The sequence below is a fragment of the Corylus avellana genome, chromosome ca1 (assembly GCF_901000735.1).
Source record: "Corylus avellana chromosome ca1, CavTom2PMs-1.0".
Classification (NCBI taxonomy): Eukaryota; Viridiplantae; Streptophyta; class Magnoliopsida; order Fagales; family Betulaceae; genus Corylus; species Corylus avellana.
This window is the reverse complement of record NC_081541.1, coordinates 49,394,835-49,421,466: the sequence shown is the minus strand read 5'-3', so window position 1 is coordinate 49,421,466 and position 26,632 is coordinate 49,394,835. Positions and strand designations below refer to the sequence as shown.

The window sequence follows — 26,632 nt, the reverse complement described above, 5'->3', positions numbered from 1 at the left end:
AGGCGGCAGGGGAGGAGTGAAACCCCCCCACCCCCCTCTTTCTTTCTCTTCCCCCTCTTTTGCTTAGATTCGTTGTCCAGACTCTTTACCGGCTTGTCACGTTTTGCACATCGCCATCCCACCAGATTTGATGGGGTTTATATATCTATTTTCTTTAGAATCAGATATGGTTTTCTCCATTAGTTCTGTCCATCCACGCTATTGCAGACCGTGCTCATCGGCCACCCCTTCTTTCCAGCCGATGGCCTTCATGCATTATTCTGCCGGCCACGCGCCGACATGTGGGTCCCACACGTTGGCGTGTCAGCAACTACGTCACTGGGAGTGGGATGTTTTTTACCCTCACTCTTTTTTTTATTTTATTTATTTATTTTTTTTTATTTTTTATTTTTTATAATTTCTATTTTTTATATAAATTTTGTATTTTTCCTTTTTTCTTTTGAATAAGACAAGTTTGCTATTGCTCTGGCTACAGCAGGTCTTGGATTTGTTGTTTTCTTTGGTTTTGCTTAAGAATAATGAAATGGTTTCCAGTAGGTTGTTTCTTTTCTTCTGGTTCTTTTCTGGGACCAAACTATTGACCGATGGCAGAAGAGTTATCAAGTTTATGAAAGAATTGTCATTTATGAAAGAGACAAAGTCGTGATTCGTCGTTTTATTCTGTAGATCTATATACTAATTGTGATAATGACATTTTTAAGGTGATGTTTTGTAATAGCCCAAGAGGCTATTGGTTATTTGGGTATATGTCATAGATAGTGTTGTGGCCGTAGAGTTTTGAACTTGTATCTTTTGCATTGTATGCTGGAACATTTTGCTCAAGATTGATTTTATATTAATGAAGATAACTCGTACTTTTTTTTTTTTTTTTTTTTTTTTTTTTTTTTTTTTTTAAAAAAAAGGAAAGTTTAGCTAGGGTTAAGTTAGTCTAGGGTTTTAAAATTTTATTTTTGACAAAAATACCCCAAATCATGCGATTGGCTAGTAAACTAGGTTTAAAATTTTGTTTAGTAATGTTAGAAGTATGACTTTTATTCACCTTTATCCTCAAAAGTAATGTGGATTTTAAAATCACAATTATATCAAAATACAATAGTGATCCGTTACAAATTTAAAGGTAATTTTAAAAGTCACATCATTTTTAGAGATATACGGTAGACAAAATCCCACTTCTGGCATTGCTCTTTTTAAAGTCACTTGCTTAGGTGGGTTTTGATTTTTTTTCTTCCTCTTGAACTAAATTTTTTAAGCATGCAATCATGTTTAAAAAAAAAAATTGATAATTTGCTGTCAAGTCTCAAGGAAATTTTCGAATAGCTAGAGATTAAATAAAGATTATGTTCAAGATAATTAAGGTACGTAGTTTAGAGATTTTTTTTTTTTCTCCTAAAAAAAAGTTCAAGATATATAAGGTACGTAGTTTAGATTTGATTTCATATAAAATACCTAATTTCCTTAATGGTCGCTCGATTCCTTTCAAGAAAAAAAGAAAAAAAATGGTAAAATATAGGGCCGGTTAGGGTTTTACTATATATTAGGGTTTCAATGAATAAATTAATAATGCTAAAAAATAATTTATAATAAAGAAAGAATAAACTTCTTCAATGATTAATTAATTATAAATAGAAGAAATTAAGCTTGATTAATAGACGTCCCCAGTGCTTTTGTGACGTTCTCGAGCTTCATCTTCAAGGTATATTTTATCTCTTAACCCGAGTCTTCTGTTTTCCTTGAGAGAGAATCTGAAACTCATGGAGTTTAATTAACTAAATTAATTATACTTTTCTGGGTTAACATGTGATTACTAAAGGGCTTTTTGAGATGATTTTAAGGGTTTGTTTAGATTTGTGAGTTCAAAAAGTATTTGGTAAAATTGCTATCTACCCTTTAAAATAATGTTTTTTTAATCGTTATTGAATTTTAATCAAATGTTAATTTTAAAAGCCATCTCATTTTTAGGGTGACATAAAAGGGACTTGTAGAATTATTCAAATTTTTAACATGCAATTATGTTGAAAAAAGAAAGAAAGATAATATGCTCTCAAGAATCAAGGAAATCTTCGAATAGAGATGAAATAAATATTAAGTTCAAGATAATTAAGGTAGTTTAGAAATTCGATTTCATATCCAAATACTTAATTTCCTTAATTAGTAGTCCCATATATAGAAATAAACTATTCTCAGGAATAGTATGTTACCAAACAAAGAAATAGTTATACCTAGAATTAGCTAGTCCATTCCAAAGGTCTATTCCGCAAACTAAACGGGGTTTATATATATATATATATATATGGGAAAAATATAATTTAGCCCCCCAAACTATCAGGTATTTTCATTTTAGCCCCATAATGTTTAAAAAGTGATAAAGTAGCCTCAAAACTACCAAAAAGTTACAATTTGGCCACTCCGTTACTCAACATCGTCAAATTGGATGGAAAGTGCAAAACGTCGTCTTTTTTGAGGTTAAGTTACTAAAATGCCATTTTGAAAAAAAAAAATTCAATTTAAAAAATGCCCCCCCAAAAACGACGTTGTTTTGAGGAATTTTGGGGAAAAAAAAAAATCAATTTAAAAAATACCCCCCAAAACGAAGTCGTTTTGAGGGGAAAATAAAAAAAATACGGTGGTTAGGGGTGGCTCGCCGGCCACCCATGGCCTTTTTTTCTCTCTCAAAACGACGTCGTTTTGGAGGGCATTTTTTAAATTGATTTTTTTTTTTCCAAAAAGGTATTTTAGTAACTTAACCTTTCTAAAACAATGTAGTTTTGAAGTTTCCATCTTATTTGACAATAATGACTAACGGAGTGGCGAAATTGCAACTGTTTGGTAGTTTGGTGGGCTACTTTATCATTTTTTGAACATTACGGGGCTAAAATGAAAATTACCGGTAGTTTAGGGGGCTAAATTATATTTTTCTAAATTATATTTTTTCCATATATATATATATATATATATATATATAAACAATAGGGGAGCCGGCTAGGGTTTGTTTTTGTGTATCAATCTATTAAAAGCAATGGAAACAAAGAAGGCCAAAGCAATCGAAACCTTTTGCAAGTGGCATCAAGAAGAAGGACGTGACGTTCTCGAGCTTCATCTTCAAGGTATTTCATCTCTTAGCCCGAGTCTTTTGTTCTACTTGAGAATTTCGAGAGAATCTGAAACTCATGGATCGGAGTTTAGCTAAATTAACTATATATAGTTTTCTGGGTTAACATGTGATTACTAAGAGCATCCCTATTGAGCTCTTTAAATAAAGGTTAAATTTGAAGAGAAAAACTCAATTTTTTAGATTTGAAGAGCCACTTTTAAAAGGAACCAAATATCAAACTCACTATATGTTCCTCTATTAATGTTAAATATTATTATTATTATTTTTTAATTTTTTTTGTTATTTTGATTCTGAGAGAAAGAAAATGAATATATAAGATTAAGAAACTAAATAACTCTCACTTTTTTGCACTTGGTATTTGGAGAACAAACTAAATTTAAAGAGCTCAATAGGAATGCTTTAAAGGGCTTGTTGGGATAATTTTAAGGGTTTGTTTGGGTTTGCGAGTTCAAAAAGTACATAGGATTTTGAAAACGCGATTTTTTATATAGTTAAGTGTTTGGTAAAATCGTTGTTTACCCATTAAAATTGCGCTTTTTTTTTTCTTAATTTTTATTTTTAAATATTCCCTTGCCTGTGATTTGAAAACACAAATTTTGCACTCCCAATACATTTTATGTGATTTAATTTAAAATTACACGTTTGATATGTAAAATCAAGCAATATTATAAGTTGTACAACATTATTAGGGTATAACACATCAACATGGTCTTTCTAATTCAAGAGTGACAATGATAGTTGGTTTGGCGATGCATTGTATTTAGAAAATAGGGTTTTTGTTTATGGAAAAAAGGTTGATTTGAAAGCTTAATTGGTTTTGGGGCTTTTTGGTGTAAAAGATAGAGTTTATTTATTTATTTTTTTTGGGTGTTTTGAATGATGTGATGTAAATGTGAAAGTAAATTGTTTCTGGGTTTTTGTAGGGTTCAGAAGAGGAGGAATTATTGTTCTACGCAACAATCGCGGAGAAGTTGAAATTAGGGGACATAGTGCAATCAATGGCGATTTTCATAAATAAGTTAAGATTCCAGAAGATTGTAATGGACATGAAATTCGTTCAAAGTTTGATAGCGGAATTCTTTCCATAACAATGCCCAAGAAAAATCATTGGTTGAGTTCTGCTGGAGAGAGGATTAAGTCAACTAATTTTGATAATTTTATAACATTTATGTGGGTAATTGCTTATGCTATTATTCTATCCCTGCTTGTTTATATTATTCCTAGCTTTCGCTAGCTCCTGACTTGAACTCTCCAGCGCCGGCGGGAGGCGGCTGAGATCATCTGGACCAGGTTTATTTGGTTGGGCGGGTGACAATCCAACTGGCCGGGATGAGGGTGAGTCTGAGGATGAGGATGCTTAAGAGTGATGGCTATTGAAGTGCTACTTGGACATATTTTGGTTGCTTTAAGATTTATGTTATGTTTTATTTCTCTGTTTAATAGTGTTTTCAGACAATTATTAGTATGTTTTTATGTTGTTTGGAGTATATTATGTAGCTTATATGGACAATAAATATATGAATAATGTTATATGCAAGTTTCTTATCTCCTTTTTATCCCTAAATGTGATTTGACTTGGAATAGATTACCATTAAATTTTAATCAAATAACAATTTTAAAAGTCAGAATTAATGTTAAATATAAACTCTCTCTATATATATATTATTGTTTTTTAATAAAATACGAACTAAGTTGGTTATCACTACTAATAGTTACCGGTGCCTACAAAGAGCTGGTAAATATTTAATAAAATAGTAAGAGTCGATATATTTTTAGAAAATACAATTTTTAGAAAATAATATTCACCTAAGATTATATGAGGACACAAGAAGAACATTAGAAGAGAACCTAGCATTTCTCATTGTAATATTTTCATCTTTTTTTCATTTCATCCTACAAATTCAATAAATCAACCATTAGATTTGTGGACTCATGTGAACTCCACACAAGTTCAACGGTGGATTCATTCATTCATTCATTATCGAGATGGTTAAAAGATGGTTGAAAAATCAATGAATTCTATCATTACAACTTAATAAAATGATGCAGCAAAATCACGTTAATGATAATCAAATTTAATTATTTAATGGTTGTCAATGTAATGATTGTACAATGAAGAGCATTAATTAGGAGAAAGAGAAATGATTTGTAGGAATAATTTGCTCATATTTTCTCTATAGTCTCCTACAAATTCAATAGATCAATCATTAGATTTGTGGGGTCCATTATTGACTTTTGTTGGGTCTACATAAATTCACAAATTTAATAGTTGATTTATAAGATGATATGGAAAAAATATGAGCAAAATATTGATATAAATCATGAAGGCTCTAACAATCATTTAGAATGAAAAAAGTGAGAGAGAAGGTGAATGGTCCACCAAATACAGGGCTGGCTCAATGTATTTTGAGGTCTTAGGCAAAACTTTAAAATGAGACCTTATTTTTTTTTAATATTTAAATAATATTTCTAATATATTTTTATTTAAAGATCTCATTTAAGCAATTGGTGTTGTGCGGTGCGAGTCTTTCTAAATTTTTATACTCACTGAGACAGCTCTATAATGCTTAGAACTTGGCTGTTTTTAATATGAGCTTAGAATGCCAAAGTTGTCAATCAATCGAGTTGACTACTTGGGCTAGGTGGACAATAATCTGATTGTCTACCTAAAATAACCCCTTGTTTCTCCTAGCTTTTCTAGATACTCTTCTCAAATTTTTACCATTCAAAAAGGTTAAAACAATCATTTTACCATCAAATAAAAATCATTAAATGCGACTAGTAATATTCGTGAGGCATCCAGTATACCTCATTGGCAACAAGCAATGGCAGAAGATCACTTTCATCTAACCCTAAACCTAAGGCTAAGTCTCTCACGCTCGTCTCTGTCTTTCCTCGCCGGTCTCTGTCTCTCCTTACTGGTCTCTGTCTCTATCTCTCTGGCCGGTCAAGCCAAGCAAGGTAAGTTAAGAATGTCTTTGCTACATTTATCATCATGTATGTATGTTTCAAACCTTCGATTAGAAAAAGAGATGAAAGTAATTTTTAATTTTTTTGGGCTCTATTCGAAAGGAGAGGGAGGAAAAGGAAGCACAGAAGCTGGATCCCACTAAACCTTTTTAAACCTCATACCTTTCTCCCTATTTTTCGCATTTTAAGCTCTAATTTATGTTTTTCTATGCTGCAGATGGGAAGAACTGCACGAGACATTGCGTTCAATGTCTTTACATCAATGGTGGGGAGGCTGGACATTGCGTTCAATAGACCTTCAGCGTTTGAGCGGCAGCTTCTGAAATGTTTTGAACCATTGAATTCGAATGTTGGGCGAATGAAAATGGAATTTGAGCTGATGCGAGTGGAGTTTGAGCGAATGAGCTCGGTGGGGAAAGGGAAGGGGAAGGCCGAGTAGCATAAGGAATAGAACGTCTTTAATGTATAGTTGTATAGTTGACGTATAGTTGACATTTGTTAGTAGCGATTCATCGTACCTCAAGCTATCTTTTGTATTAGATTTTTGTTCCTACTTTAATAATATTTTTCCTAACAATTTGGTGTTTATTTCTAATTTTTCTCTCTTATCACATTATTTTCCTAACAATTTATTTCTTCGTTGTTTGGTTGTTAAGTGGCTAACTCTCTAATGGCAATTTAACGAATAACTAAAGATGGTGATCCGGTCCAGGTTCCATGTCACCCTCGGGTCATTCGGCCACTCAAGTTTGGCAGTTTTCAATGAAGATAACTCGTTTGTTAAAAAAGAAAAAGAAAAAAAGGGTGTAGCTAGGATTAAGTTAGTCTAGGGTTTTAAAATTTTATTTTTGACAAAAATACCCCAAATCATGCCATTGGCTAGTAAACTAGGTTTAAAATTTTGCTTAGTAATGTTAGAAGTGTGACTTTTATTCACCTTTTAATGTTGCTTTTAAAATCACCATTATATCAAAATTCAATAGTGTGATCTATCACAAATTCAAAGATAATTTTAAAAAGCACATCATTTTTGGAGATATATGGTAGACAAAATCCCACTTCTGGCATTACTCTTTTTTAAACTCACTTGCTTTGGTGGGTTTTTATTTGATTTTTTGATTTTTTGATTTTTAAATCTTGGACCAAAGTTTTTAAGCATGCAATCATGTTGAAAAAAAATAATAATAAAAATATGCGGTCAAGTCTCGAGGAAATTTTCGAATAGTTAGAGATTAAATAAAGATCATGTTCAAGATAATTAAGGTACGTAGTAGCTAAGAGATGTGCTTTCATATCAAATACCTAATTTCCTTAATGTTCGATCGATTCCTTTAAAAAAAGAAAAAAAAAAAAAAAGAGGAAAAACACTTAATGGAACATATATAACCACATATAAACACTAGGGACGGCTAGGGTTTTACTATTAGCTAGGGTTTCATTGAATAAATTAATAATGCTAAAAAATAAAGAAAGAATAAACTTGTTCAATGATTAATTCATTATAAATAGAAGAAAGCTTGGTTAATAGACGTCCCCAGTGTTTTTGTGTTCTATTAATTAAAAGAAATGGAAACGAAGAAGGCCAAAGCTGAGCCCATGCCCTCTGGTTTCGAACCCTTTTGCAAGTGGCGTCAAGAAGAAGGCCGTGACGTTCTCGAGCTTCATCTTCAAGGTACGTATATTTTCTCTTAAGAATTTCGATAGAAACTCAAAGTTTGACTCATGGAGTATAACTAAATTAATTATAGATTTCTGGTTTAACACGTGATTACTAAACGGCTTGTTGGGACGATTTTAAGGGTTTGTTTGGGTTTGCAAGTTCAAAGACACGATTTTTAATGTAGTTAAGTACTGTTTGGAAAAATTGCTGTTTTCCCTTTAAAAGTGCTATATTTTGTAAGAAATTATTTCCTTGCCTGTACGTGAAGGCACCCTACATTATTATTATTATTATTAGGTTATAACGCATCAACACGATCTTCCCAATTCAAGAGCAACAAAGATATTCGGTTCGTCAAAACTGTACTTGAGATTGCGTTTAGAAAATAAAGTTTCTATTTTTTGTTTGATTGATGTGATGTAAAAGTGAAAATAATTTTTTTTTTCTCGACTTTTTGTAGGGTTCAAAAGCGAAGAAATTATTGTTCGACTCAACAATCGTGGAGGAGTTGAAATTTGGGGACAAAGGACTAATCTAATCAATAGCTTCTTTCATAAAGAAGTTAAGATTCCAGAAGATTGTAATGGGCATGAAATTCGTTCAAAGTTTGATAGCGGAATTCTTTCCATAACAATGCCTAAGAAAAATCATTGGTTGAGTTCTGCCGGAGAGAAGATTAAGTCAACTAATTTTGATAATTATATAGTATCTACGGTGGCAATTGCTCTTCTTATTCTATTCGTGGTTGCAAGTTATATTATCTTTCACACAACATTGCCCTCTACACCGGAACAAGGCTTGCAAGAAATCGCCGGCAAATTCGAGAAATGGAGCGGTGAAGTGGCGGCACTCAATACTCGGATGGACCACTTCGCAAGCATTATGAAAGCCACGATGCAGGCACATGTATACCCTAATTACTAATTTACTTTTATTGTTGGCTAATTTAACCCATTTGATTTGGAAAAATCTCTTACATTCTGATCATTAATTGTATGTTTTATGCCGGCCCATCGCAGAACATATCGCTAGCTCCCGGCTCGAACTCTTTGGCGCCAGCGGGACGACGATTGAGATCATCTGGGGCTAGTCGTCCAAGTGATGGTAATTTCTTGACGTCAAATATAGGATTATAATCTTTGATTTGCCTCATAAAATGAAAGTCATTAGTTCGAATTCTCTTCCAGCCCCCTTTATCCACATGTCAAAATAAAATAAAATAAATAAAATAAAATAAAAATTCCTTGGTTTCTTATCACAAACTCAGTAGTATAGTAAACATCCTTCTCTAAGAAGTGCTTCTTATATAGGTTTGTAAGGTGATATTAACATATCATTATAATATTGTTGATGATTATATAGTTCTGAGAAATGATTTTTGTTTTACTTGTGGCCGCGGTTGGAGACTTGTACGTATAGAACTTGTATATATGAGGTTTTCAAAATTTCAAAATGACTTAGAGATAGAGGATGAAAGAATATAGAACTTGTATTAGAACCTGTGCTCTGCTTGTGTTTCCTAAATACTTGAATGATTACAAGTTTCATATTTGCATTTCATCTCTATCTCTTTGATAATTTGCGCCAATTTTCTCTTAAAGTTGCATGTTTAAGTATTGAAATGTAATCAAAAGTGTATGCTAATGATACAACTTAGAAGGATGTAAATTTATCAAGATTACAAAGGCAGTATGGAAATAGTTATAAGGTAAACCATTATGTGCTTTATGAACACCTTATCTATATATATATATATATATATATAGAGAGAGAGAGAGAGAGAGAGAGAGAGAGATACCTTGGAATATAAGGTAGTCCATATGTGCATGCAATCTCAGTTGAGAGTATCATGAGTTACAATTGTGATCATATTAACAAATGAAAAAAATGAAAAAATAAATTAATAAAAAAATGAAAAAAAATTATTTTTCGAGAAAAAAAAAAAACCTTTAATGACGTTTTTACTGTTCACACTCAACCAATTGGTGGCGTGTGAACAGTAAAAACGTCACTACCCCTCGTTTTTATAGTATACTAAACTTTTGCTATTTCAAAAACGTCACTACAACACGTCACTAATTGGCAGTCACAAAATACTTAAATTTTTGTAGTGAATAGGCCCTTATTTGGTTGCCTTGCATTATGCAAATCATATATAACTCTATGTTCTCATTTACTTATTTATTGTCTTCCATTTTTTTTTTTCGTACGATGTCATATAAAAAGTATTGAATTCATTTTGATTGGGCAGGTGACAATCCAACTGGGATGAGGATGAGTTTGAGGATGACGATGCTTAAGAGTGATGGCTATTGAAGGGCTACTTGTACATATTTTGGCTACTTTAGTTTTAATAGTGTTTTTAGACAATGAATGCTTTTATATTGTTCTTTTATTGGCAATAAATATATGAGTAATGCTATATGCAAGACTCCTATCATCTTTTATTCCTCCAAAAGTAATATGACTTTTAAAATTATTATTGATAAAAACTGACTTCTCATTATAATTCAAGAAATTAGAGCAAATTGCTCAAGTAACAAAGCATCACGAATACAATCAAGAGGTATATCTCTCCAACAAAATTCCTGGTCATGTTCCACCGCATATTTTGCAAGTAAGTGAGCCACCTGATTTCCCTCCTCCCTAGTAAACGTGAGCTGTCACTGTTGAAAAGCCCGAAGTTTCAATTTGATATCCTCAATGATATGCCCCATCCAGCTGCTATCCGTCTCCACCGAGTTTACGGAATCTATCACAGATTTTGCATCCCCTTTAAAGTGCACCCGGGAAAGGCTTAATTCATGACATAATCATATGGCCAAGAGAATCACCATCGCCTCTGCTGCTACCGGAGCCAAGCAACCATCCTAAACCACGCACCTTGTTGCCTGCATATTCCCCCAAGAGTCCCGTATAACCACCCCAAGCCCCATACGACCATGCTGTCTCACCAAAGCCGCATCACAATTTGCTTTTGCCCACCCCATCACTGGAGCTTGCCAGCTGGTTGCGGTCTATTGGACGAGTGTAATCATAGCTACCTCATCACGCTCATGAGCCAAGGTGAAATCCACAATGGCTTGTTTTGTCTGAGCAACTATCACCTTCGGGTGTGTTAAGGTGCCTCCATGAATCAAGTCGTTTCTTCGCAGCCAAAGACGCTGAGACATACCAGAAAATTGTTTTATTTCCTCCTGGCCACACCTGTCAAACAAATACTCCAGCAGCTGCAGCAAATCATGTCCAGAGAATGAGCACTTCTGGACTTTTGCATGACCCATAGCCCACGCATCCATAGCCGATGGGCACTGCCACAAAATATAGAAACCTGTCTCCACCTCCAAACCACAAACCGGGCAAAGGGGATCCAAAATAACCTTTCGTTTGTATAAATTTTCCCGGGTCGGGAGAATATTTTGGCAGGCCCACCATAGAAAATTTTTCTCCATGTTAGGCACCGGTAAAGCCCATAATCGTCTCCAAAGAGCACTACTCCTTGTTGTTGATGAACTAGCTGCTTTCGTTCGATTTACCAACTCTTTTTGTATATGATATGCACTCTTCATCGAAAAAACCCCATTCTTAGTGCCCCTCCAAATAAGAGAGTCCTTTTTGATTGGTGCAACTTAAAGGAATTTCCTTAATCTTTTGAACCTCCTCTTCTGTAAATAAAGAGGCCAAAAGAGGGATATTCCACTACTTTGAGTGTACATCAACAAGGGAGCTAACCGTTGCCTCTGGGTCTAGTAGGGTTGGTGGGGAAATAATTTTGAAAGTAGATGGGTTCGGGATCCACCTATCTTTCCAAATCTGAACTTTGCAACCATTACCCACCCTCCATATCAATCCTTCTCGAAGAAGATCACACGAGCCATGAATACTCCTCCCTGCAAAAGAGGGTCGCCAACCCACACTTGCCTCCAATATAGAGCACTCCGAGTAATATTTCGCCTTCATAATCCGAGAAATTAGATTGTCCGGTTGGTGCCAAAGCCTCCAACTTTGTTTAGCCAAAAGAGCCTTATTAAAACTCGTAAAATCACAAAACCCCATTCCTCCAGACTCTTTTGACAAACCCATACACTCCCAACTCATCCAACTCACTCTGGATTTATTTTCTTTATGTCCCCACCAAAACTTACGCATTTGTGAATTTATCTCCACACAAAGAGCACGTGGGAGAAGAAAAACACTCATGTAGTAGGTAGGAATCGCTTGAATTACAGCCTTAAGAAGTATTTCCTTGCCAGCCTGAGATAAAAATTTCAGCTTCCAGTTTTGAAGGCTCTTCCATACTAGGTCAGTGATTCCCTTTAAAGCTGCCATTCGAGATTTTCCTACTAGAGTTGGGAGTCCCAAATAAGTGTCATACCGTTGAGTCGATGGGAGACCCAAAACCTCCAAAATTTCACCCTTATCCTTCATGGAAGTATTCTTGCTAAAAAAAATGGAAGTCTTACTAGCATTGAGGTGTTGGCCCGACACAGTTTCATAAAGCTGTAAAACATTCGTAAGATTCTTCCATTGAGTACGATTAGCCCTACAAAAAAGAACGCTATCATCCGCAAAGAATAAATAGCTTATTCGAGGGCCCCTTTTTGAAGTAGGAACCCCCGTCAAAGCTCCATCCTCATTTGCTTTTGTCAACAATGCACCCAAAGCCTCTGCACAAATAATAGATATGGAGAAATAAGGTTCCCTTTCCTCAATCCCCTCTGCGGTTTAATTTTTCTACACGGTTTCCCATTAACTACAACAGCATATTGAACCGATGTTCCTCACATCATAATGAGATTTGTCCACCGTGATTCAAACCCCAGACACCTCATTACTGCCTCTAGGAACCGCCATTCCACCCTATCGTAGGCCTTATTCATATCCAATTTTATCTCCATGAAACCTTTCTCCCCCTTCATACGTGCATGCATGGTATGGAGCATCTTATAAGCCGCTAGTACATTATTAGTGATCAATCGCCCTGGTAAAAATGCACTCTAAACAGGTGAAATAATTTGGGGCAAGATTTTCTTCAATCTATTCGCAAGCACCTTGGATATTAACTTGTAAGTCACATTGCAAAGGCTAATCGGCCTAAATTCCATCACACTAGTAGGGTTTTTAACCTTCGGAATAAGAGCAATATTACTCAAATTCACAAAAAGTTAGGCAAAATACCAGAGTTGAGTGACCCAATGATAGCTCGACATATATCATCCCCCACTATATTCCAATTTTTCTAATAAAAATCTGCAGGAAACCCGTCAAGACCCTTGCTTTTAGAGGAGCCATTTGACGAAGTGCAAACTGGACTTCCTCTTTGGTAAATGGCTTCAGCAACGAACAATTCATAGTCGTTGTAACTCAATTATTTAATGGTTGTAAACATGACATCATATTTCCTGCACTTTCAGAAGTAAACAAGCCATCAAAATAATTGACAAAAGCCAATTGTACCTCTTCCTCCGACGAACATGGTCTCCCCTTAGCATTGGTGATGGCGTAAATGGTGTTGGATTTTCTGCCAGAGTTTGCACAGGAATGGTAAAATTTCGTGTCCCTATCACCGCTCCGCAGCCAGTCAATTTTCTCTCTCTGCCGCCACTAATAATCAGATTTTACCAGCAACAGAGTCAACTCCTTTTGAATAATTTTTTGTCTCTCCACCTACCCCTTCTTCTTCAGTCCCCTGTAATACAAGAAGCCTTTTTTGTAATTGGGTGATTTTCTCCTTAGTAGCTCCATTACATCCCACCTACCAACGCACAAGAGAGGTTTGACAATGTGATAAATTGGAACCTATAGCACTCCACCCAATTTCTACGTCAGTTATAAGAGCCCAAGCTTGCTTTAAAATTTCCTCATAGCCATCATCACACTACGACTTGGTCTCGTATATGAAGTTTCTATGCCCCCGCCCGTGCACACCGTCTCCCACCAGGTAAAGTATTAAAGGGGTATGATCAGAACCGGTAGTAACTTCTACTACCACTTCCATATCCGAAAATAGACCTCTCCATTCGGAATTGGCCACTCCCTGATCTAAACGTTCCTTAGTAAATTCCTCCTCATCTCTACAATTGCTCCAAGTAAACTTCGGACCTCAGAACCCAAGATCCGAAAGTTCACAATTTTTTCAGAACTTGTCGAAAAGCTAACATTTAGCTATTTGCACGTCCCACCCCACCCCACCCCATTTTTCTGCGCTTTCCACAATTTCGTTAAAATTACCAATACAAATCCATGGGATGGGGGCCAAATGGGCAAGATAGTGGAGTAAAGCCCATGCTTCATCTCTTTTTGCAACGTTGGGATGGCCGTAGAAACCGGTAAAGTTCCATGGTGTATTACTCTCCGAAATTTTAATTACGCCGTTGATATGGCGTTGACTAAAATTCTGGATAGTAACCCAAGTTTCCTCTCCCCAAAATAGAGCCAAATCTCCACTTCTCCCCACACTATCAACAACAAACATGCTCGAGAACCCGAGTTTATAGCGTATACCCTCCATTTTTTCCTTCCGTAATTTGGTTTCCATTAAGAAAACCAAAATGGGCTTCTTTTGCTTCATCAAGCGGCAAAGCTTTCTAACTGTCCGAGGGTTCCCAAGCCCTCGGCAGTTCCAGCTAATTATCCTCATTGCGGTCGGTGGGGCTGCACCACAGCCTCCGCCATCCCCGAACGATTGTTTTTGCCTATCGCAGTACTCAGCTTCCGTCCCTTTGTAACTGGGCGTGCATCAATTTGACCACTTATTCTCCATGGCCCGTCCAACTGTATAGAAGTTTCAAAATGAGCATCAATTTCTCTCCGACTTCTTTTCTTACAGATTCCCACTACTTTCTCTGGGCTTCTTTTATCGATACCCCTTTCTCCTTTAGAACCAAAGCCTTTTCATTGCATGGACCTTTCGACATCTGATATTAACGGACCCATATTAGAGTAAAGCCCGGGCTCATAGTTAGCTCCCCCCAGCCCATGGCATCCTTAGCTTGATGAACTGTGACGTGGCCCAGTCCCGATGCATGCAGTGTGACAACTGGGAGAGCATTCGCCAGTCTCGCCCCATGCAGCGTGACAGCTAGGTGAAAATTTTCCAGTGCACCGTGATGATTTCCTTCCTTGCATGAATCCCGAAAATCGCTCTCTTCAATAGATGCTTCATCAGTTGACTACCCAAGATCTTTTTTTGAATATTCTTCTGTTACCTTCTGTTTCTTTCTATAACCATGCACACCATATCCTCCTATAATATCTCCGTGAAATCCATACTTTCCAATCTTACCATGCTGAGCATGCAAGTTTCCCGCGACCGGAGATTCGCCAATTCCCCTCCCACCATCGCCTGAACTACCTCTATCCCTCCGCAGGTCATCGGAAGAATTGCTCCCCCTATCCCATCGATGATGAAACCCATCTTTTGGATGAGAGTAGTTCGATTCCTTGTGGGTTTGAAACCTGTTAAAAATCTTCTCTAGTTTTCCAATAGGAGAAGCTGCTCTAAGCCAGAGACCATACTGGTTCATATCTTGTTGATGAAGCCCACTCCTTCTTGGACACCCTGTTTTACCATGGCAAATTACCCCACATTGGAAACAAAATTTTGGATGTCGTTCATATTGAAACGTAATCCAAGTAGCCATTCCCTCAATATTGATTTTCCTACCCCTTGGCAGGGGTTTTTCAGGTCCAAAAGAATTTTTATATGAAGATATTTCCCCCATCCGATCCCCTCAGCATCCGTATCAACAGTTTCCACCTCTCCAACCAAAGCCCAAATTTTCTGACCGATCCCCAAACTCATACATGCTAAGGATAAATTTATCATTCGCACCTAGAACGCATCCTTATCAAAAGAGAATTGTGATGGTGGCGTAAAACCATCAAAATCCTCTACCATGAACATGCATCCATCAAAATGCTCACTCCTTGTCCCTTGGTTTCGTAAAATCGATCAAGAAAAAATTCTCCCCGAGAACCTTAAAAGAAAGTTTTCCTCCGGGTTTCCACCACGACATGAGAGTGAATTGGATAGTCTCACGACTCACCATTCGATCCGAAACCAATTTTCCCAAAACACATTCCCTACCCCTCATGATCCTGGCTTGCAATTCGACTTTCTGGATTGGAAGCTCCAGATCTTCATCCTTGGTAAGTGAGAAATTCTCCCACAAATTAGCCAGATCGTCCGCCATACAAAAAGCAGTTTGAGCAACAACAAATTCCTTTCACTGGTTAATAGTCCTGGAAACATAGTTCCTTCTCCTCTAATTTTCGCTAGAGAGAAAACTCAATGTAGTATCAAAGCGATCTCCTGATGACTCTTCATTCTCAATTCATGATCAATGTGTTGAAGAAGAAGCATGCAGCAAAAATGGATGTAATTATCTAAGGGTATTGCTTGTGGTGGACAATTATTTATGATATTTTTTTAATCACCTTCTATTGCTCCTTGCCTCCAACGGCTAATCATTGCTGCTTGCCTACAACTAAATTGTATTAATGGCAGATTGCAGAGCCAGCTCTCATAGTTGGTTTAGTAGTACAACTCACCTCTCAAATTTTTTCTCTCAAATGATATGAATTAAAGATCGACAAATATTGGTCACATTTTCATTTATTCAGTTTGATTTAATGGCATGGTGTGGTGCGGAGTCCACCACAGTTGGCCACATTCAATCCATAATTAATTTGTGGCTTTGTTTGGCAAATGCCAAAAATGACTCCATATTATTCCTCATAAAATTCAACGTATGTCCTAACATTTTTACTTTTTATATCACATCCATCATTTTTTACTATTATTTAAATAAAAAAATTCATTACAAAACAATTTTTTACTATTACTTTTTCATATCAAACATTCTTATTTTTTTCACATTAGTCAATTTATGATACAGTAAAAATGTCATATATTCAAAGATCATCCAATTACTTGAAGGACAAAGTTTTTCTCAAAATTAGATTTGAAGAACTTCCTCTAACTCGGTCTATAAAAACGACATGCGTCTTTTTTTAAATAGCTTAATTGTAGAATAATGGCCTTCCCTTTGGCAGGGGCAGTACCAGTATACCACGTGATACACCATTGCAGAATTGTGGCTTTCCCATTGGATTCCGTCGGTAGATTGAATATGGCCAATTGTGGTGGACTCCACTCCATCTCACTAATAAATCAAAGAAGAAGGAAAGCAGAAAACATTTCTTTATGGAATGGGTCCTTAAGTCAGGAATCCACACTTGTTTTGAATGTGGACATGAAAGCCAAACATGAAAGAAAGAAACTTGATGGATCAATAATTGTGCAAGTGGACATGAAAGCTGTGCTTTCTACACAAGAGGGTAAAATAGTTCTACAAGAACTAAAAAAATCATTTTGCCCTCCTATATTTTACTAATCGGATCTCATTCCCTGCCCCACCAACCCAGTGTGCTCGAGCATTGGCTCCTAACATTTTATAAATATTTTCTACTAAGCCTCAAATTCTCAACATGGTCTTATTATTGTAGTTTTGATATAAAGTGGTTTTCTAAATTTGAAAAATTAAAATTTTCTCCTTAAATTTAGCTTTTGATATAAAATAGCCCATGCCATAATAAGGACGTTAATGGCCCTACACCAAAAGAAAAATAGAAAGCAAACGCAACATGAAAAAAAAAGAAGAAAAAAAAGAAGGAATTTCATGAGCTTTGCATTTGAAAATGAGAGACGGCAATCTAGAAGTGCACAACCGACATATCCTTAATCAATAATTTTGCAAGTGGACTTCAAAGTCCTTCTGAATTGATGGATCATGGACGGATGAATTAAATTATGTAACACCCTTGATCTCTACAATCACATATTGAGAAGATAAAGAGTAGTTCACATAAAATTGGTAGTTTATAAAGATAATTTATAAGGCTAATGGTTTTTCCTGTAATGTTACACATTGTAGATCTTTGTTCAATAATTTTCCTTTTGTAGGGCAGTTTGACTTAACATGCCATGTAATAAGAACATATAATCGTGGGAGATATAGAGCTGGAGCAAGGAAAGTATTTTAATTATAGTAGGAGTTTTATTTGTCAAAATAATAATAATAATACATCTTCTTCAAGAGATGATGTCTAAGGGGTTTAGTAGTCCTTCTTTGAGTTGTTTTGCATAAGAAGTCCATCATATGTTTAGGGCTTATAAGTTGTGAGTCCCTTTAAACCAAATCATTTAATAAATCTCAAACACCAATTTTCAGATTGGTTGGGGGAAATCCAATAAATCGTAAGGTCCAATCAAGGCAAATTTGAGCACTTACATATATTTTCCAATTGCTGATAGTTCTGAGGCATCCTGAAGAGTATGATGTATGTATGGCTCAGGCCTCAGGGCGATGAATAGTTCATAGGCATGCTGAAAAATCTCATGAAATAAAAGAAGAAAAGAAGTTTATATACATATATTGATATATACATCAATCGTTACAACCCCGTTTGCCTATAGGGGATAGACAATGACAATCTCAAATCAAACCAAATTTTGTAATTAATTTGTTTAAAGCAGGCAAAGACTTGTTAAAGGTAGAAGGCCTATGGGTCATGAACTAAATCTCATCAATCCAAAGATAAATTGTAAAGACTACCATTAAAGTAGCCCAAGCGAGACTTACGAATTATATCCTCTATCTCTATAAATATGAAGGATTATAAGAACTGCAAATTTTTCATGTTGTCACTTAAACACATATGTTATGAATAGAAAGAAAATGCCCCGCTTCCAAGAAAAAAAGTGCTCAACCTTTTCTTGATTTGTAAGATAAAAGAGACAAATATTAATAGCTTTCTTCAAAATCCAGATGCCTCCTTGATGATGAAACCCTTGAAGAGTATCAAATTCTTTGGACAATGAAACCATACTTCAATGGAACACCATGTTTTAGCTATCTCAGCAGAAGAAAGCTTAGGACTAAACTATCCATCATGCTCATTCATAGGCTCATAACAAACAACTTTTTAGTTGCAAGTACATCAAACAACCATTTTATATGGAGTGTGGCGAGTGGGAAGCTAATTCTGAAAACACTACATCAAACTACCATTTTATAAAGCCAAGCACATGAATATAGGAAACAAAAGAGAAACTCTCACTCAAGTATTCTTATTCATAAAACTGAACTACAATAACAACTAGGCGGTCAAGCCGGTCTCGTTATGCTTGAAAAGAATTTAGGGTTCAACGCGGAAAGCAAAATTACAAAATAGTCTTTACTAAAAACTGTCACAACTTCACTTGAGCCAATGTTGCGCGAGGGCTGTGAGAATTTTCTGTCCTATGATTAGTCACATTCTTGCTCGAGCCAAGGTCAAGCAGAGGTTACGCATGATTTGTCTCCTGCAGAATAAAACTTCCCACTCCAGAAGCCTTCTTCCTTCACTCAAGATCCTCCATGAGCGCATTTGCAAGTTCGGCTGCATCACTTCTCCATTTTCAAGAAATTTTTGAGGTACTCCCAACACTTGAGACGGAATAATTCAACATGCGGGGATTGACTTGCAGCACAAATAATTCAATACGGTAATGTTTCTTGTACTGATTAGCCTGAAACACAAAAAGGTGTACATATAAATCTCAAGTTCTTTGCACTTTCAAACCCCAAACAGAATGTGGAAAAAACACGTGCCTCATCTTGGTCATGGTCTAATAAAACCAATTTTTTGTCCATATTGGTTCAGCTTCATCAGCCGATGGTATGACATGGTTTCTCAGTAATCCTACACTAATAAACGTACATATTAATCTCAATTTCTTTGATCTGCCAAACCACAAACAGAATGTGGTAAAAACATGCACCTCATCTTGGTCTAATAAAACCAATTTTTAATTTGTCCATATTGATTCAGCTTCATCAGCCGCTGGCAGCACATGGTTTCTCCATGCATATAAACAAGGATACTAATAAACGTTCATCAAGTTAGAATAGGTGCCACCATCCAATACAGAAAAAGAAAAAGAAAAAGAAAATCTCATCAATAGATGAAAAATACCATTTTAGCTGACACAACTAACAGGTTGCTAAAATATAAGGAGACCCCACCAAAGTCTTCGCCCCATATATTCCTTTTGCAAAACCAATTAAGCTATCATAACTCCAAGAAAGCAAACAGGGTGGTAGGACTGCAAACAGGGAACAGTACATGTAATATGGTATCTAAAAAACAAACTGGAAATGCAAAGCATTTCAAACATAGGGCTTGAAAAGTCAAGACGTGAACTGAATATAAACTACCTGGTAATCGAAACTAATTGTGCAATGACCAAAATTACTGCTGAAATTATGGCCTATGGAAGCATCAAGATCAACAATGATTAAAAATCTGTCAAGTTGACAATGTACATTTAAAGTTAATAAGACAAGAAATAAGTAACAAGGAACACCATATATAAATCCAGCTTCAGTTTCTCATCTCAACAGTTTGATAATCGAATTTATCAGAATTGATTTAGTGCTGGAGCATTCTGTTTTAAATTAGTTCAATGTCGGCTAGATCTTTTAAATTAAGTTCCAAATTATTTTGAGTAATTAGATATCATATGGAATATATGATTTTCTTTTCAAGTAGAAATATTTTTAAGTTGTTCACCAATAGCCAACATATATAGGACAACAACACAACATGTTTCTATGCATAATCGGTACCAAAGTTTAGGGGAAAGATTGTGGCTTTCAAGTTATTAAGGGAATAGGAAATAGTTAATTTTTAAGGGTTTGATTATATATGGGAGCAAAGGAACGAAAAAATAAAAATAAAAAAAACAGAGCAAACCGAGAAGTTGCACACTAAAAGTATTGACAAAATAACATGTTAGTCATCAAAGAAATATGCAGAAAGATAATCAAAGGACGAAGGGTTTAAATAATTAATTTCTTTTTTTTTTTGGGACGGTGGTAGATTGCTGACAAAGTCATCAACCTGGCCTGATAAATATAATTTGTTTCAAACTTGCAAGCTAAAGAAGATGAAAGATTACATTTTCAAACTTCTGGCAATCTCTTCTGCTTTGCTACTTCTTTATCCCATTATCAGAGTTGTTCATGTCATCTGGTGGACGTATCGTTGAAGTGGTGAAGTGGGTGGAGCATGCTGTTGTATCAAAGATAGCAACTAAGCACATTAAAACAGAGAGGGTAAATCATATTAGATAAATTAGGAGGTTGAAAATTGCACGTACCGAAATTTGGGGACTCTTGCTAGACAGACTTTTCGCTTATTCAATCCATTTGTAATCAATCCATATCTGTTCCAGGTGAGCAATCTTGAACCATTCTTTTCCTTTTTTACTTTGCAACTTTTCCTTCAACAAAGGACATTCCAAGATTGATAGAGAAAGGGAGGGAGGCAGCCCCTGTTCCGGCATATACTTGAGCTGAGGGCAGTTCCAGATACTCAATCTTTCAAGAGCATTGAGGTGTTGAATCCCTTTCTTGTCCAAAAATTTCAAATTTGGAAAGTACCATATTCCAAGGTAGGTCAGATTGGTGGGCAGCAACTGCTCCTCTGGGAAGGACTCCACATCTTCAGAATTGCCACCGATTGACAAAGATCTAAGAAAAGGGAGGTTCTGCAAACCCCATCCCATCCGACTTGCAATGAGTTTTTCACAACCAATGATCAAAATTGATTTCAAATTGGAAGGCAACCCCCCTTCAGGAAACGACTCAACTTTTGGACAATGCCATATATCCAAACACTCAAGAGACGGAAGGAGTATGTGCATTTTGTCAGGAAGTGATCTCAAACTGCCACAACCATCGACCCTAAACGTTGTGAGTTTGGGGGCACGCAATCCTCCTTTTGGAAAAGAAACAAAATTATGGCAATGTCTGATATTAATCTCCAAGGCGACTAAATCATGTTCATAATTTTCTGGAACCGTAAGAGATTCCAAATTGATACACGAACTGATTTTGATGTGATAAAGATTTGGGAATAAATCTAATGGAAAGGACTTTACAGAATCACAATTCCACAACGACAGTTTTCCAAGGGATGAATAGTCCAGGTTTGTTGAGAGCTCTAACTTCATACAACTATTAATCTCAAGGGTTTTTAATGTAGAGGGAAGACCATCCTTAGGAAGGGACACAAGTGAGGAACAGCTACGGATCACCAACTCTTGAAGACCGCCGTTGGAGTCTATCATTCCCTTGGGAAGGAACTCTAGTGGATCAAATCTTCCAATTTCGAGCTTCTGCATTCCAGGTGGCCATTCATTTAACAAAACCCCATTACAATCATCCAACCTCAAATTACGTATAACATGAGTCCTTGGGAGTGGAGCCACCAGTTGCTGACAATTAATAATATCAAGTATGGCTAAAGAAGGAAGATGGACCGGCAACCCTCCTGTGAGTTTAGGGCACGTGATAATATAAAGCTTTTCAAGTTGAGGAAAACCTACACCCTCATTTTCGTCACCAAAATAATTCCATTCCCCCCAGTTCCACATATTCTCCAACTTAAGAACTTTGAGGGCACCAAATGGCTTAGATGAAGAAGAACCGCTACCAAAAAACTCACGACCCACTGTAACAACTTCATCAAAACCAGCAATATAGAGGTTCTGCAGAGATTGTAGCTGCCCAAGGGGTGGCAAACTGCTGCAATACCTACAACTTTGTAGCTCAAGAGATGCTACATTAGAGAATGAAGGATGCCCTACCCAATCTGAAAAAGTTTTACCACAGTAGTATCTAAAAGTGAGGCTTTTCAAGCTTGTATGGGGCCAGAGACTATCAAGTACACTTCTTTGACTTTCTGAGAAATTAGTATCAACATTCCATTCCAATACCAATTCTTCGAGGTACTTTTTATCCCTCAAGCTTGCATTCAGAGCATCACAGGAGATTCAACATTTTGGAGCTCCAATATAGAAAGCGATCCCTTGAAGATTTGTAAAATTTCCTAACTCTCCAATGCAAGTCCCACTACCTTTGCCAACGATAAATTTCGTCAACGTCTGGAGGCATTTTAATCTACCCAAATGTATCGGCATCTCTTTTATGCCTGTTTTGGTAATATCAAGATGACGTAAACTAATGAGTTTCCACATATCTCTTGGCAACGCAACAAGCTTTTTACAATTTGACAATCTCAATGTCTGCAAATTGCACAATTGACATATAGAATCAGGTAGTCTTTGAACTTCAGTGAAAGAGAGATCCAAGTAACGTAGGTGTTTAAGTTTGCCAATTGACTCTGGCAATTCAGTAATGTTCCTATACTTGGACAGAGAAAACAGCCGTAAGCATCTTAGTGTCGGCAGTAAATCATGTGCTACTTTTTTACTCAAGTAGTAACCGGGCCAATTATAACCTGACATATCTAAATGTAGGAAAGTGTGCAACCTCTTAGCTTTCTGAAGGGTCTCAAACTTCTTTAAGCTATGAAATTCTTGTTTGAAAAAATAGGACAAGTGGCGAGTATTGTTTACTATCTCGTGAGAACAACCATCCTCCAACCTTGAAATAAATTGTCCAGATATAGATTTTGCTAAATCACTCACAAGATCATGCATTACAAAACATGACTTGTCATCACTTGATTTTTGGAATAATGATCTTGATTCTAGAGTGAGGAAATACTCATTACCAACTTCTTCCATTGTTCTGTTTTTGGGTTGATATATGTAACCTTCCGCCATCCATAACAAGATTAATTGATCTTTTTTGAAAGCATAATCCTTTGGGAATATTGAACAATAAGCAAAGCATTGCTTTAGAGGTGAAGAGAGATATTTGTAACTTAACCTTAGAGCTGAAAGAATACCCATCTCATCAATTGGCAAATCCCATAATTCACTCTTTAATATCTTATCCCATTCATTAACATCTGGTTTAGATCTTAATAAAGCACCAATTGTCTTCACTGCTAATGGAAGGCCTCCGCACTTTTCAATGACTTTTCTACCTATTACTTCTAGCTCTCCATGTGCATTAGAGTTACCATCATGGAATGCATGCTTTGCAAATAGTGACCAACAATCTTCTTCCGGTAACTCCATTAGATGATAAGACAGAGCTCTAGCAACTGATACAACACTATTATTACGCGTTGTTACAAGGACCTTACTTCCTTGTGCCCCATTTTTGAAGGGTTTACACAATGCCTCCCATTGAACATAAGTTTCATTCCAAACATCATCTAAAACAAGTAGAAACTTCTTTCCCGTTAAACACTCCCTTAGTCTAAGTTGAAGTTGATTTAGATCCTTAATATCACAAGTTGACGAAGTTACTGCCTCCAGAATTGTTTTCGTTATCTTGAACACGTCAAATTCTTCAGAAACACAAACCCATGCATCAAGGTTATTAAAGTGCTTCTTCACCCTATTGTCATTGTATACAAACTGAGCAAGGGTGGTCTTGCCCATCCCTCCCATGCCGACTATAGCAATCACACTCATCTCATTGCCACGTGCATCATCTGAGAGTATCATTTTAATGATTGCCTCCTTGTCAACATCCCTACCACAAATATCAGATTCTTCAACCAAAGAAGTTGTGGGCAATCTTTCGGATGATTTCCCTCCAAAACCTTCTTTAAGGCCTATAAGATCCTTTTGTTGCGCTAGAGATTCTAGTCTGCCAAGTATCCCTTTTATTTTTGGCTCTATTTGTTGGACAAAAGAATTACGAAAAGCAGAGATAGACTTTTGTACCTTGCTTGCAGTGGTTTGAAATTGAGCATCCAACTCGCTTTGCAAGGCTTGAGTAGCAATCTCATCCAAGACGTGCTCTGCATCATAGACTGCATCTTTCAGCTCATCAAGCCACTCTTTCACATTAGAATTTGTAACTTGCAACTCCTCCGCGTCCTCAAGCACTGCAACGAAGGTCAGGAATGTTGTCTTCAACTGCTTGAGGAGTCCATCAGAGAGTTTTCGTCGTCGAAAGAAATCAACAAACTCCCCAGATGCCATTCTTTCGAAAAACACTTGGAGGAAGGGAGAGATAAAAATGGTTGCAATCTCAGCCATGTTTTCTTGTTTGGAAATCAAAGGAAATGAAGGAAGGGGAATGCAAGTAGCAGAGCAAAAACAGAGAGGAAGCTGCTTTTTGCTTTAACAAGGAAGAAGTGGACTTAAAAAACTTGACTTCTCTTGAGAATGTGCCATCTACCATTCCATGCAAAACGGTCCACTTATTTGTATTTTGTTGAGCGATATCTTTGGATTCCGTTTGGTGGATTGAATAAGGCTGGCCAGTTGTGGTGGAATCCACATCATCTCACTTCATCAAAGAAAAAGAAAGAAAGAATAACTATCATAAGCCTACAACCAAAAGAAGGAAAAATAAGACAAAAAAATAAAGGCAAACCAAACATGAGAGAAAGAAACTTCATGGATTTTTCCTTTGAAAAACAGTCTTATAACAATAGAAAATTTTGTTATTATTTTGTTTAAAGCATACACAGACTTGTTAAGGCGTTAGCTGTGCTTTGATTTGATTATAATAACCCAAAATATTTCATGTTTTCACTTAAAAATAAAAAATAAAAAAATTGTCTAAACAAGATAATTATTTCACGTCCACTTGCACATGTAGATTGTCCATGAAATTTCTTTCTTTCATGTTTGTTTGCTTTCTCTCTTTCTTTCGGTGGTAGGCCATTAACGGCCTTATTATCATGTGGACTAATTATATCAAAACTATAATATTTTTTAAAAGTTCAATGATTGAAGTTGCACCACTTGAATTTACTTCATTAAGGTCAAGTTTATTAGCGGCAACATGCATTACTCTCGCTACTAATAGTCGACTCTAATACAAGAAAAATAAAATTATTTTAGTGTTGACTTTTTCAATGTGTGACTTTTTCAATGCTTATTTGTTCTTACTGAACAATATTATATTAAACACTTGCATTTATAATATTTTTTTAATATAGGACTCAAATCACCATCTATTGCTCCTTGCCTCCATCAGCTAATCATTGCTGCTTGCCAACTAAATTGTATGAATGACAGATTGCAGAGCTAGCTCTGATAGTTGGTTGAGTAGTACAACTCACCTCTCAAATTTTCTCTCTCAAATGATATGAATTAAAGATGGACAAATATTGGTTACTTTTTCATTTATTCAGTTTGATTTAATGACATGATGTGGCATGGAGTCAACCAAAGTTGGCCACATTCAATCCACAATTAATTTCTGGCTCTGTTCGGCAAAGGCTAAAAATGACTTCATATTATTCCTCTATTTAAATAAAAACAAATCATTACAAAACAATTTTTTACTATTACTTTTTCATACTAAACATTCTTAATTTTTTCACATCAATTAATTTATGATACAGTAAAAATGCCATATATTGAAAGATCATATGATTACTTGAAGGACAAATTTTTTCTCCAAACTGATTTGACACTTTCTTCGTTTCACAAGGAAAAAAATTTGAAAGGTGACTTCCACTTTGCCAGCTAGTCATGCCATGATTCAGTCTTTCAGAGGTGTGCTTTCTACCCTTTCAGGAACAGGTTAGGCAACACAAGAGGGTAAGATAATCCTAAAAAAATTTAAAAAAAAATTATTTTGCCCTCCTATATTATACTAACCGAATCTCATTCCCTGCCCTGCCAACCCTGTGTGCCCGAGCATTGGCTCCTAACATTTTATAAATATTTCTATTAAACCTCAAATTCTCAACATGGTCTTATTATTGTAGTTTTGATATAAAGTGGTTCTCTAAATTTGATAAATTAAAATTTTCTCCTTAAATTTAGCTTTTGATATCAAGTAGCCCATGCCATAATAAGGACGTTAATGGCCCTACACCAAAAGAAAAAGAGAAAGCAAACACAACATGAAAAAAAATAAATAAATAAATAAAAGAAAAAAAAAAAAAAATTTCAT

At 36.0% G+C, this 26,632-nt stretch overlaps 2 protein-coding genes across 6 annotated transcripts; both read right to left on the bottom strand.

Moving 5' to 3' along the window:
* Nucleotides 1–18,820: 18,820 nt before the first annotated feature.
* LOC132174818 (putative disease resistance RPP13-like protein 1) lies at nt 18,821–24,285 on the bottom strand. Of its 5 annotated transcripts, XM_059586508.1 has the most exons (6): nt 20,950–24,285; nt 20,749–20,861; nt 20,006–20,093; nt 19,764–19,893; nt 19,570–19,671; nt 19,404–19,490 (listed from the first exon to the last, which is right to left on the bottom strand). In XM_059586508.1, the coding sequence occupies exon 1, from the start codon at nt 24,214–24,216 to the stop codon at nt 22,627–22,629; it is 1,590 nt and encodes a 529-aa protein (XP_059442491.1). In that variant the 5' UTR covers nt 24,217–24,285; the 3' UTR covers nt 19,404–19,490; nt 19,570–19,671; nt 19,764–19,893; nt 20,006–20,093; nt 20,749–20,861; nt 20,950–22,626. The 5 variants fall into 5 exon arrangements, with proteins under 5 accessions (XP_059442507.1, XP_059442523.1, XP_059442491.1 ...); XM_059586524.1 differs by lacking the exon at nt 19,404–19,490 and adding an exon at nt 18,821–19,317 and having other exon boundaries at nt 19,764–20,093; XM_059586517.1 differs by having other exon boundaries at nt 19,764–20,093.
* Nucleotides 20,986–22,561, bottom strand: LOC132174207 (putative disease resistance protein At3g14460). Its single transcript, XM_059585902.1, has 2 exons — nt 22,555–22,561; nt 20,986–22,445 (listed from the first exon to the last, which is right to left on the bottom strand). The coding sequence occupies exons 1-2, from the start codon at nt 22,559–22,561 to the stop codon at nt 20,986–20,988; spliced, it is 1,467 nt and encodes a 488-aa protein (XP_059441885.1).
* Nucleotides 24,286–26,632: the final 2,347 nt, after the last annotated feature.